We start from the raw sequence: 14,054 nt of genomic DNA, 5'->3' as shown, positions 1-14,054 counted from the left end.
TGACAGCAGCATCAGTACTCTTAGCTTCTGCTTCTGGCCACGATCATCCCACTTGGCACCCACAGATGGTGGATTTTCGTAGGATAAACCTGCACCAAAATAAACAGGGCCATTACTATTCCTGTGCCATCACTAGTTCCCCTCCCCCAGCTGTTGCTTTCCCTTTGAAATGTATGGCACAGCTTCTGACACTTATCATTCTGAGCTGCTCCTTCTCTTTTGACAGGTGATGAGTGAACTGTCAGATAGGCCAGCGCTGCATCCAGTGTCTTTGGAATGGAGAAGCACTTTAGTTTGCCATTGAGCAACTGGAGGCTCCTCTCCGGTGGGAATAGTAAATTGAAGTGTACCATGTTTAGGAATGAGCACTGAATTGTGTGCATTTAAGTCTTGCTCTCTTTCTCTCTCCCTTCCTCTTTTCTGCTTTCTTCCCTCTCCTCTCTAAATCCCAGCTCTCAGCTCCCACCTGCCTCAGTTTCCCCTTTCCCTGCTGCTTGCAAATACCATCTTTAGTTGTACTTGCAGATTTGGAAATCACAATTACTCCTGCAATTTAAAGGCTCTTTAGTGGCTGCTGGATCCCAGGAGCTGAGTGCTGCTCAAAGGTCAGTGACCTGGGGATTATGCTTAATGCTATCAAATAAAAGTGCAGATTTACTTGGAGTTTATTGAAATGCCATGGAAGGTTGAGGAGAGAAATATACACGGCCCAAAGAACTTCCCTTTTATTATAGTCAGTTCCATTTATTCTCCACTTAGTCCCTCTGTGCTTCATGGAGTCAGAAAGATTGCTGCTCTGAAAGTGGGGGACTGAAAGTCTGAATTTCTGTGGGAGAAGCTCTCTCGGTGGTTTCTCCGAGGTAGCTCAAGGCTGTTTTTAATTTCTAAATGAGATTATTTTGATGTCATGGGATCACTTCCATCTCCTGCACTGTCAATGAGGATCCCCTCTATTTGGCTTGTGTACTTTGTATGATTTGTGCACACACACAGACACTGACAGGTATTGCATCTTTGCATGCTTAAATATTTGCACATGCTTAGGCAGGCATGCACAGACACATATATGCAAGCACATACACAGGAGCAAGTATGCATACACCTAGCCACCCCACACCGGGGTACATCATTATACCAATAGGGACCCAAATTGCACATATATGCACTGCACGCACACTTACTTACACACATTGTCATGCATGCACAGTGGCACAATTTTTTAAATTCAGTGCAGTTCATAAAAAAAGCTGTAGTTGTAAAGAAAAAACCAAACAGTAAGGTTGGTTAAATAAATGGTGGAAACTCTAGGGCTCCAACGTTCGGCCTTCAGCTGATGAATTGTGAAATTGGTGGAATGCAGCCAATGCTAGCGTGTCGCGCTTCCTCATTAGACATGCAAATGCCACTGTTGACATTTTCTCTCAGGGTGAAATAAATGCCTCTTTTCCCGCTCTCAATAAACCAATGAAAACAGAGCAGTTTAAAATCATAAATGTGTGCACACTACATTAATTACTATGTTGTGCGTGCACGATGTGCCCATGCATGGACTCACCGCAGCCTCATAAGTGAAGCCAAAGCTAGAGAAGCCAGATAGTGAGTTCACCTACATGAATAACATTTCTGGTTCAAAAACTAAAACTAATCCTTGGTCAGTCTTTGTCCATTTACTGTTTACTTGGGGCTCTTGGGCTTGTCCATGCTTTTGGCTTTTCACGGGACTGCCCGTCATGTGACTTTCCTGAAGGAGCTTGTGTAAATGGCTGTCTGACAGAAGCAACCATCCGTAGACTGACTCCTGTTCTGAGCTTTGTTCTGACCCTCATTCTGTCTATAGTTTTCGATTAAAATGTAACAAATCTTTGTAGTTCTTCCAGTCAATCAGGTAGCTGGCCAGCCCTGATCAGTATTACTGGTTGCCAAGAAAGCCTCATTCAAAGAACACTGAAGACAAAAACCAAAAAAAATCAGAGCTGAATATCAAATGGGCAGGTAGAATCCATGTATCGACCATTGTTGAAATGTATGGTGGGAAAACGATTGCTTTGTGGGATATGAGTCCTGAAGTCCCAAGTTGAGGAAATTATTGCTCAATGGAAGTCCTTTTTCTAAAATTAAAGAGTGTATAAGTTTCCTTATAAACTAAAAACTCCAGTCCGTGTATCTGTTATAGTCTTAGGCGTGGTCTACACTACGAGTTTAGGTCGACTTTAGCAGGGTTAAATCGAATTAAGCCTGGACACATCCACACGATGAAGCCCTTTCTTTCGACTTAAAGGGCCCTTTAAACCGGTTTCTTTACTCCACCTCCGACAAGGGGATTAGCGCTAAAATCGGCCTTTGTGGGTCGGATTTGGGGTAGTGTGAACGGAATTCGACGTTATTGGCCTCCGGGAGCTATCCCAGAGTGCTTCATTGTGACCGCTCTGGACAGCACTCTCAACTCAGATGCACTGACCAGGTAGACAGGAAAAGCCCCGCGAACTTTTGAATTTCATTTCCTGTTTGCCCAGCGTGGAGAGCACGGGTGACCACGCAGAGCTCATCAGCACAGGTAACCATGATGGAGTCCCACGATCGCAAAAGAGCTCCAGCATGGACAGAACGGGAGGTACGGGATCTGCTCGCCATATGGGGAGACGAATCAGTGCTAGCTGAACTCCGTAGCAGTAAACGAAATGGCAAAATATTAGAAAAGGTCTCAAAGGCCATGAAGGACAGAGGCCATAACAGGGACGCACAGCAGTGCCGCGTGAAAATTAAGGAGCTAAGGCAAGCCTACCACAAAGCCAGAGAGGCAAACGGAAGGTCTGGGGCAGAACCGCAAACATGCCGCTTCTACACGGAGCTGCATGCCATTCTAGGGGGTGCAGCCACCACTACCCCAACCGTGTGCTTTCACTCCGTCAATGGAGAAACACGCAACAGGGAAGCGGGTTTGGGATACGCGGAAGATGATGATGAAGACAATGAAGATAGCTCACAGCAAGGAAGCGGGGAAACCGGTTTCCCCAATAGCCAGGATATGTTTATCACCCTGGACCTGGAACCAGTAACCCCCGAACTCACCCAAGGCGTGCTCCCAGACCCTGAGGGCACACAAGGGACCTCTGGTGAGTGTACCTTTGTAAATATTACACATGGTTTAAAAGCAAGCGTGTTTAATGATTAATGATTAATTTGCCCTGGCAATCGCGGCCAGTACAGCTACTGGAAAAGTCTGTTAACATGTATGGGGATGGAGCAGAAATCCTCCAGGGACATCTCCAGAAAGCTCTCCTTCATGTACTCCCAAAGCCTTTGCAAAAGGTTTCTGGGGAGGGCTGCCTTAGCCCGTTCACCATGGTAGGACACTTTACCACGCCAGGCCAGTAGCACATAGTCTGGAATCATTGCATAACAAAGCATGGCAGCATATGGTCCCGGTGTTTGCTGGCATGCAGACAACATCCATTCCTTATCTCTCTTTGTTATCCTCAGGAGAGTGATATCATTCATGGTCATCTGGTTGAAATGGGGTGATTTTATTAAGGGGGCATTCAGAGGTGCCCGTTCCTGCTCGGCTGAACAGAAATGTTACCCGCTGTTAGCCACGCGGTGGGGGGGGGAGGGGTGAAGGGATCATCCCAGAAAATTGGGTGTGTGTGTGTGTGGGGGGGGGTACTTGGGTTTGTGTTGCATGTTAACCCGGAAACCCCAGCCCCTCCTTTTACATTGCAAACCCATTTTAAATGGCCAACCCAACGGGTCCTTGGTATGGGAAATGAGGGCGCCAATGTTTGAAACCATTCCCACATGTTATGAGGGTTAAAAAAGCCAAAAGACTGTGGCTTACCATTGCTGCCTGCAAGCCGAATTCTGTTGCCTGGCACTGCGTGAGTGATCTCTCACACCAAACCGGCAGGCCCTCAATATAAGAGGAAAAATGCGACCTTGTAACGAAAGCACATGTGCTGTGTAATGTGAACAGCAAAATTTAACGTGAAAGAGTGTACCCATTGTTCTCTAAAATGTGTCTTTTTTTAACTCTCCCTTGTCCTCCACCAGCTGCAAATGTTTCTCCTTCGCAGAGGCTAGCAAAGATTAGAAGGAGAAAACGGCGGACTCGGGATGATATGTTCACGGAACTCCAGATGTCCTCCCAGACTGAAAGAGCACAGCAGAATGCGTGGAGACAGTCAATGTCAGACTACAGAAAAGCACAATATGAACGAGAGGAGAGGTGGCGGGCTGAATCGCGGGATGAACAGAGCAAGTGGTGGGCTGAAGATGATAGGTGGCGTCAGCTTGCAGAGAGAAGGCAAGAGTCGATGCTCCGGCTGCTGGAGCATCAAACTGATATGCTCCAATGTATGGTTGAGCTGCAGGAAAGGCAGCAGGAGCAGAGACCGCCGCTACAGTCCCTGTGTAACCAACAGCCCTCCTCCCCAAGTCCCATTGCCTCCTCACCCAGATGCCCAAGAACACGGTGGGGGGGCCTCTGGCCACCCAGTCTCTCCACCCCAGATGATTGTCCGAGCATCGGAAGGCTGGCCTTCAATAAGTGTTAAAGTTTTAAACTGCAGTGTGTCCTTTTCCTTCCCTCCTCCCCCACCCCTCTTGGGCTACCTTGGCAGTTATCCCCCTAGTTGTGTGATGAATTAATAAAGAATGCATGAATGTGAAGTAACAATGACTTTATTGCCTCTGCAAGCGGTGCTCGAAGCGGGGAGGGAGGTGGGATGGTTGGTTTACAGGGAAGTAGAGTGAACCAGGTGATGGGGGGTGGAGGGTTCATCAAGGAGAAACAAACAGAAGTTTCACACCGTAGCCTGGCCAGTCACAAAACTTGTTTTCAAAGCTTCTCTGATGCGCACCGCGCCCTGCTGTACTCTTCTAACCGCTCTGGTGTCTGGCTGCGCATAATCAGCGGCCAGGCGATTTGCCTCAATCTCCCACCCCGCCATAAATGTCTCCCCCTTACTCTCACAGATATTGTGGAGCGCACAGCAAGCAGCAATAACAATGGGGATATTCTTTTCGCTGAGGTCTGAGTGGTCAGTAAGCTGTGCCAGCGCACTTTTAAACATCCAAATGCACATTCCACCACCATTTGGCACTTGCTCAACCTTTAGTTGAACAGGTCCTGACTACTGTCCAGGCTACCTGTGTACGGCTTCATGAGCCATGGCATTAAGGGGTAGGCTGGGTCCCCAAGGATCACAATAGGCATTTCAACATCCCCAACGGTTATTTTCTGGTCCGGGAAGAAAGTCCCTTTCTCCAGCTTTTGAAACAGACCAGAGTGCCTGAAGACGCGAGCATCATGTACATTTCCCGCCATCCCACGTTGATGTTGGTGAAACATCCCTTGTGATCCACCAGGGCTTGCAGCAGCATTGAAAAGTACCCCTTGCGGTTTATGTACTCGGTGGCTTGGTGCTCCGGTGCCAAGATAGGGATATGGGTTCCGTCTATCGCCCCACCACAGTTTGGGAATCCCATTGCAGCAAAGCCATCCACTATGGCCTGCACATTTCCCAGAGTCACTACCCTTGATATCAGCAGGTCTTTGATTGCTTTGGCAACTTGGATCACAGCAGCCCCCACAGTAGATTTACCCACTCCAAATTGATTCCTGACTGACCGGTAGCTGTCTGGTGTTGCAAGCTTCCACAGGGCTATCGCCACTTGCTTCTCAACTGTGAGGGCTGCTCTCATCCTGGTATTCTGGTGCTTCAGGGCAGGGGAAAGCAAGTCACAAAGTTCCCTGAAAGTGCCCTTACGCATGCGAAAGTTTCGCAGCTAATGGGAATCGTCCCAGACCTGCAACACAATGCAGTCCCACCAGTCTGTGCTTGTTTCCCGGGCCCAGAATCGGCGTTCCACGGCATGAACCTGCCCCAGTAACACCATGATTTGCACATTGCTGGGGCCCGTACCTTGTGTGAGGGCTGTGTCCATGTCAATTTCCTCATCAGTCTCGTCGCCGCGCTGCAATCGCCTCATCGGCTGGTCCTGGTTTTGCTTTGGCATGTCCTGGCTCTGCATATACTCCAGGACAATGCGCATGGTGTTCATAGTGCTCATAATTGCCGCGGTGATCTGAGCGGGCTCCATGATCCCAGTGCTATGGCGTCTGGTCTGAAAAAAGGCGCGAAACTGACGGACGGAGGGAGGGGCGAGTGACGACATGGCGTACAGTACAGGGAATTAAAATCAACAAAGGTGACTGTGCATCAGGGAGAAACACAAACAGCTGTCACACAGAATGGCCCCCCCAAAGATTGAACTCAAAACCCTGGGTTTAGCAGGCCGTTGATTTCATGGAGGGAGGGGGAAGCAAATGAATACATCTATTTTTTACATCTTAAGCTGGCAGCAGACGGTGCAGCATGACTGATAGCCCTTGGCATCTTCTGGGTGCTTGGCAGAAGATACTGTACTACGACTGCTAGCCATCATCGTCAAGACGGTTCAATCGGACTGCCGGCAGGACTGAGTTTCCAGGAGACAAAGCATGTCTGCCCAGGTGCCTCTGATTGAACTGGAATACGACGATGACGGATATCAATCTTAATACACCATCTACTGCCAAAAGGCAAGGGGCTGCTGCTGTGTAGCAATACAACCCCACGTCTGCCAGCACCCAGATAGCCGATGAAGGCTACCAGTCATACTGAACCGTCTACAACCAAAAGGCAATTAGCTGCTGCTGTGTAGCAATGCAGTACCATGTCTGCCGGCACCCAGATGACATATGGTGACGGTGAGCTGAGCTGAGCGGGCTCCATGCTTGCCATGGTATGTTGTCTGCACAGGTGACCCAGGTAAAAAGGCGTGAATCAATTGTCTGCTGTTGCTCTGACGGAGGGGAGGGGTCTGACGGCATGTACCAGAACCCCCCGCGACACTGTTTTGCATTATCAGGCATTGGGATCTCGACCCAGAATTCCAATGGGCAGCGGCGACTGCGGGAACTGTGGGATAGCTACCCACAGTGCAACGCTCCGGAAGTCGACAATAGCCTCGGTACCGTGGACGCGGTCCGCCGACTTCATGCACTTAGAGCATTTTATGTGGGGACACACACAATCGACTGTATAAAACCGATATCTATAAAACTGGCTTCTATAAATTTGATCTAATTTCGTAGTGTAGACATACCCTTAGTCTTTTTGCCTTAAATGTGCTACAGCTTCCTTTAACCTCTGCTGAGATTTCTCTGTTTTAGCTCTCAGTGTTAAGTGACCCTTTCAGCTCAACCATTAATTGCAACATTCACCTTGGTGACCTAGTTTCAAATTCATCTACTATAGGTAGGTGGCAAGTGACAGTGAAATGAGTTTGTTGGTGTCATCATAGTCCCTGGTGGACATTTGCTCACTTCACAAAACTACCACATGATTCGTCTCAATCTGCTCAGACAACCTTGTGTGTTACAGATCTAGTTCTGCCTTGGGTATTACAGGTCAAGATCAAGGTATCTTGGCAGAGTTTTTTGGGGGGCACGGGACTTGAATAGCTAAGGGTGTTGCAGGACAGAAATAAGCTGCTTTAGTGGCGCTGTATGCAGGAAGCTCCTGATTCTCACAAATACTTAGAACATTATAAAAAAAAATTACATTAGCAATGTAGTTCAACTGTTATACTTGCTTTGTCATGAAGTTCTGTGATACACTCTGTTCTTCTCATCCCCTGAGTGCATGTGAGATAAGTGTTACACATCCTGCAGTACAGTAAAGCACAGGAAAATGATACAATGGAAGTCTACAAGGCCTGGAACGTTGACATCTTCCTTTCCTTCCTAGGGTACAACTGTGCGTATGATAACGGCAATTGACCAGGACAAAGGACGGCCCAGGGGTATTGGATACACCATTGTCTCAGGTAAGTCATGTGGAGACCGTATCATGAGCCCATGGTTGGCGTATGTTGGAGGTGAGGGAGAATTGGCCTTTTAAAGAGTTTTCACCTACTCTGTCCAAACTTGAAAAACTATTTTTATTAAACTAACTACTTAATTGTGGTGTTATTGGTCTGTAGTCAGTTCTTTAATATCAAACAAGGCTAATTAACAAAACCTACTGGAATAACTGAAATCTCTCTGTTTTCTGATGAGCCTCTTTTGCCTTCAGTGACATCACAATCCATTGTTAGTGACATCTCAATTCTCTTCAGTGGAAATAGTTATTTTGCCTACTTTTTGACAATGTTTTATATTGTGACCTTTCAGAGTTTAGTAACATGCAAGGTACATGCAGCATGACCGCTATATGCATTTCCATGTCCTCAGCACCGACTCTGCGCTGCTTGCTTTGTGCACCTTTGGATGCGTCTAGCTCATATGAGAATGCAGTTCACCGTTCTGGATGTATTCCACTGGCTCAAGGCTGTATGCAATTCACCTTATACAAAGTAGCAGGTCTGCAAGGGGCTTAGGAGAGCCCTTAGGCATTTGGCCATAATAGTGTTGTTTTTAGAGAGAGAATATATGTAATGGTGGACAGTGTGGTACATGGTTATTTTCATGAGTTAAAGAGTAGCAGCCGTGTTAGTCTGTATCCGCAAAAAGAACAGGAGTACTTGTGGCACCTTAGAGACTAACAAATTTATTAGAGCATAAGCTTTCGTGGACTACAGCCCACTTCTTCGGATGCATATAGAATGGAACATATATTGAGGAGATATATATACACACATACAGAGAGCATAAACAGGTGGGAGTTGTCTTACCAACTCTGAGAGGCCAATTAATTAAGAGAAAAAAAACTTTTGAAGTGATAATCAAGATAGCCCAGTACAGACAGTTTGATAAGAAGTGTGAGAATACTTACAAGGGGAGATAGATTCAATGTTTGTAATGGCTCAGCCATTCCCAGTCCTTATTCAATCCGGAGTTGATTGTGTCTAGTTTGCATATCAATTCCAGCTCAGCAGTCTCTCGTTGGAGTCTGTTTTTGAAGTTTTTCTGTTGTAATATAGCCACCCGCAGCCATACCATCAGGGGCTCGTTCACCTGCACATCTACCAATGTGATATATGCCATCATGTGCCAGCAATGCCCCTCTGCCATGTACATTGGCCAGACCGGACAGTCTCTACGCAAAAGAATTAATGGACACAAATCTGACATCAGGAATCAAAATACTCAAAAACCAGTGGGAGAACACTTTAACCTGTCTGGTCATTCAGTGACAGACCTGCGGGTCTGTATATATATCTCCTCAATATATGTTCCATTCTGCATCCGAAGAAGTGGGCTGTAGTCCACGAAAGCTTATGCTCTAATAAATTTGTTAGTCTCTAAGGTGCCACAAGTACTCCTGTTCTTTTTTCATGAGTTAAGGATCACTGCATAACTTACAAGTGATGGAGTAAAACAAAAGTTTAAGTATGGTCATCACTAAGGAATAGTTCCATTTCATACTGCACCAAAAGGGATGTCTGCAGATGGTTAGGCATAAGCATTTTGTTATTGATACAGTTGCCATTTTATTGATATAGTTATGGAAATAGTGTGATGTATTACCTGCTGAATTACTGAGACCATTTTCTGCAACACCTAAATGTTCCCTAGTTATCTCCCATTAAAGTATTGGCCCGGCCCGGCATGACTCTGCTTTACTTGTGAGATTACAGCACAAGCTGGTATGGCTACTTGCTATTTTTTCAATGAATTTAGTACTGGTGAAAGAAGCTGGATTAATAGTGTAAGAGCTGGCTTTCACCTCCCACCACCAGTCTCTCTTAACCCTACCTGTATGTACCACATCAAAGGGTGAGGGAGTAATTCACACTCCCATACGTATTCTTCTTTCTCCTGGGGTTGCCATCACATTATGCCCTCAGTTCTTCTTCTCCTTGGTCAGTGGGCATTTCCCATGCTTCACTGGGACAATGGGCCAGAAAACAACTCCTTGTGGGAGAGGTTTGCTTAATCTATGCCCTTTAATTGCTTCTTTGAAGTGATCTGTGTGAAATTCCCAAGCAATCTAAAACCACTTGAGTTATAGTAAAACTTGATTAATAAAGATAGAATCTGACTTCAGAAAAAACCTGAATGCAATTCTCCTTTCTGCATGGATTCCAGTAGCTCAAGGCTAAGATACATAGAGATAAGATACCTGCATCAGCTCCTCTAGATAGATACCATGCAGGTAGTTACAAGGAAATAATCATTATCTTCTGTTTCCCATACATACATCCTTTCTCTTCAGCTTGACAATGACCCCTTTTGCAGACCTCTATTTGAGGGACATGGCCTTGCATCTCAGGTGTCCCATGTCGCCCTTCCTCTCTGGGATCCCAGCTCTTCATACTTTGTGATGCCTTTTAATAATGGTGGTTTGGACAAAATCCAGTGTCATATCAAGTTATGACTAGGGCTAGGTTACAGCAGCATTTCAGCAATGGAGTGTTTGAGCAGGTGTCTCCTCTTTGGTGAAATGTAACAATCTGTGTCCTCCATGCAATGACTATTGTACCCTGTGTCTGCTCAAAATTCTCACCCTCCCCTCCACATCTCACTCTGGAGTTACTTCAGAGTTTTCTTTCTCAAAGCCTAGTGTTTCAAATATGTCTTTGATATTGCCTGCACCTCAATCAGCCTGAAGGGTCAGGGTGGCTTGATCCTGGCTTTCATGTCCGTTGTCCCTGGCTGGAAGTTTTAGTCTGAATCCAGCTCAATCTACCTTTAAAGATACTGGGATTATACATTTGTATAATTCCCTTCTAACGTTTTTTTCTGATATACATACAGTATGTATTAACTGAACAATTGATGCTGACCTGTCACATAGGGATATCAATCAGAGCAAATTGCAGTGGTGGGTTTTTTGTGATGTAGACACTGATTCACTGGGAACTAGACTGGGACCACAAAATCATTTCACAGAGGCCATCAAGCAACCTTCAGATGGCAAAGACTTTCTGCAACTGCTGACCTGTGCTGCATTCAAACCCATGACCTAGAAGTGAAAGGCTCTGTTATTCAATTACTCCTCTCCCAAGATCCATTCTGTAGGCTAATCCTCTGGAACGTCATTTTCTGAGTGCTGTTCAGTATATAGCTATCACCTTTACATTTCTCCGCTGGCTTGGCTGTTGAGTTTGTCTTGAGATAAATGTGTATTCCCATTAATAATGACACTTGGTTTTCCCACTTGCAAAATTGAAGCTTTTGCCTGTGTTCCTAATTGACAGCTTTGCTGCTCCTATCCCTTTCATTCGTTCCTATGTGGCCCAGAGATGTCGGGGAGAGGAGCAGGTTCCTCCTTGGCCTTTTATGCACTAGACTTTTAGGGGAAATCTCCCCCTAGGGTTGGCAATGCTGGGAACACAAGTGTAAACAAAGCGCCGATGATCACAAGCATTTTTACCCATTTGATCTGTAGGCCTGCTCTAAGGAGCATTAGACTATGCGGTAGTAATATCCCCAATGCCCTGCCTACATTAGTGCTACTGCCTACGTTCAGAGTCGCACTGGTAATAATGGAACAGTGGGAAACTTCCCAATAAATCTAGTGTAGACTCAGCCCTTACATGATACTGCATGTTTTCACTGCTTTCGGCAACCTGTTATGCTCAGCTACATCATGCGTGAGCAGAATTTCCAACAACATTTCTCTCTTTCCACACAGGTTGCCTTGTGCTTCTAAAATCAAGTTCCCTGGAGCATAGCTATGGATTGGCCTTGAAAAATCTTTAGGATTGAGGGAAATTTGTGGTGTGAACATGGCCTTTCTCATCCCTCTGACTTTTGGGGAGTATTCTGTAATTGCTGTCAGCCTAGAGCTCACTCTTCTTGCCAAAAGGCTGGACACTGACAAGACATGAACCCCACTTGGCCTGTTCCCTCTGCTCTGAGAGGTTCCCAAGCGATCTCATGTTCTTTGTTGTGGCCTGGTTTTCTCACCCATCCATTCTTTACTTTGAATTTTAATTGATTTTTATGTCACAGAAGAATTCTTAATAGCTTCCCCTCAAGTAGATGATCCTTTTAAAAACAATACCATATGATATTAAAACAGTGTGATTTAATTATTAACCAATCTAAGTTATTAACCAATCAGGATGCTTTTACTATTTTATTAACCAATTGCAGTTGATAAAATAATACTTAGTCATTTTGCTGTGAGAATAATATATATAAACTAAATATTTCCCCTGTCATACTGTTTAAATATGAATCTACAGTACTATAGTAAATGGAACAATAAATTCACACTACTGTGGCTCTTTTGGGTAGTGTTGATTGCTAATTTGGCTCCTGAACCACTGAGGTGTCAGTATCACTGCTCTAGTCAGTGTGAAAGGGAACTAAGAACAGTATTACAGACCCATCTGGGAAGCCTAAATTTTAGCTTTGAAGAAATGTGATTTTTCATTTCACTTCACTTTTAGGTATTTTCCTTTAGCTTGTCAACTGCTATACAAAACAGACTGCCTAGATTTGAAATATTTTTCTGTCTGCTGGCCCAAATCTGCAAACCAAATGAGCATGCATGCATTTTACAGGTCAGCTAAGTTTGCTCATGTTCACATCAGGCTCTCTACTCTATTAAAACCCCATGGCTGGTTTTTAAAAGCAAGCAAACAATCCCCAAATTTCAGCTTTACACGTGCTATGTTTATACTTTTGTTTTATTCCTTTCTTACAAAGTAGCCGTTAACCTGTTTTGGGAATATGTTCTGTCACCTGGCTAGTGTAACTGTCTTGTCTGTGCAGGTCCAACCATTACCCAGTCAAGATATAGTGGGAATAAACCAAAAATGCGTGCGTGTGTGTGTTGTGAATTGACAGTCACAGTCAGACACAAAGACACTTGGATTTGCTTGAATATGCCAATAACTTAATCGCTGCCCATGGATCTGGGTGGGGGTGGGGGGGGCAGCTACTGTCGGAGACAATCATTAAGAACACATCAAAGCCACAAGCGATTAAACTGTTTTGCATTTTTTGGGAAAGTTGAAAACACAGGAATTTAAAAATATTTTTGAAACTGTCCATCTGTCATCCCTCCTGATAACCTCAGCACTTTCCAGTATGGTAGTGTTGCTGAGGTCTGAGGAGCAGCACATTCATGGACAGATTAAGTGCCCAGTAAAAGAGAAGGATTTGAATTTAAAGGTATGTATGGAGCACCAGGCGAATGGATTGTCTAATGTATGCCAGAGAACAAGTTGAAGCATATTGGGCCTAATTCTAATCTCATTTACGCCGGTTTCAAATGGCATATCTTTAATTTTGCTCCTCATTTACCCCAGCGCAAGAGCAGAATCAGGTGTACCATGTTGAAACACAAAGCAATGAAGACTCCTAGTAATCCGTGTCCTGAGATGGGATAAAGGAATGTTGCTCCCTCACTCTGAGTCCCTCACTGCCTTTGCCTTAAACCAAAGATTTCCTGAAAACTGTATTCTGGGATAAAACCTCTAGGTTCCCTGCTTCTGCTTTTAACTGAGTTGTAACCAATTACGGACGTGGTTTGTGTTCACAAACAACATCATGATTAAGCCTGGTTAGTAACCTCATCTGCTAACAGTGTTTCATCCATGCCAGAGACCAAGGCTAAGCTCACGGGAATCTATTACCAGCACAGCATGCTCTATTTGTGGACCTCCTAACAGTGCCTATGGAATGGGATTGGCCAGATTGTGACACCGCAGAGTGCATTGCCCCATGTGTTGCTGGTACTGCCCTATGTTCATGTCTTTGGGGCACTCTCTCTCCTGCTGACACATTAGGGGATAGTTACTCATATGTCTGCAGAATGCACTAATACAAACATAGTCAGGAAGTGTATGGTATGGCTGGGTGCACAAGTTTAGTTTTAATGGCAGAAAAGCTATGATGTGGCCACAGCCTGAACAGTTACTTGTAACTTGTTAAGAGGATGCTTCCTCTAGCCAGTTACAAAATCACAGTTGTAGATGACTAGCCCTCTGTCTGTTCCACTTAAGAGAAAGGTACTTTAAATTCATGATTCATTAAACTCATGCTGGCAGGTCAATTTAGGCTCAACATTTAAATTTTATAAAAATAAGCATGAACAGAAATGACTCTGACTTCT

At 45.1% G+C, this 14,054-nt stretch overlaps 1 protein-coding gene across 3 annotated transcripts in view; it reads left to right on the top strand.

The window, feature by feature from the left end:
* Nucleotides 1-14,054, top strand: part of CDH23 (cadherin related 23) — a 533,292-nt gene that overhangs the window by 251,158 nt on the left and 268,080 nt on the right. For all 3 annotated transcript variants that reach the window (XM_065551950.1, XM_065551951.1, XM_065551952.1), the window contains one exon: nt 7,791-7,869. In XM_065551950.1, coding sequence (XP_065408022.1) covers nt 7,791-7,869 — 79 coding nt within the window. The remainder of the gene's footprint in view (nt 1-7,790; nt 7,870-14,054) is intronic.

The sequence above is a fragment of the Chrysemys picta genome, chromosome 7 (assembly GCF_011386835.1).
Source record: "Chrysemys picta bellii isolate R12L10 chromosome 7, ASM1138683v2, whole genome shotgun sequence".
NCBI classification, from domain to species: domain Eukaryota; kingdom Metazoa; phylum Chordata; order Testudines; family Emydidae; genus Chrysemys; species Chrysemys picta.
Note: the sequence above shows the minus strand (reverse complement) of the source record. Positions and strands in the feature narration are given on the sequence as shown.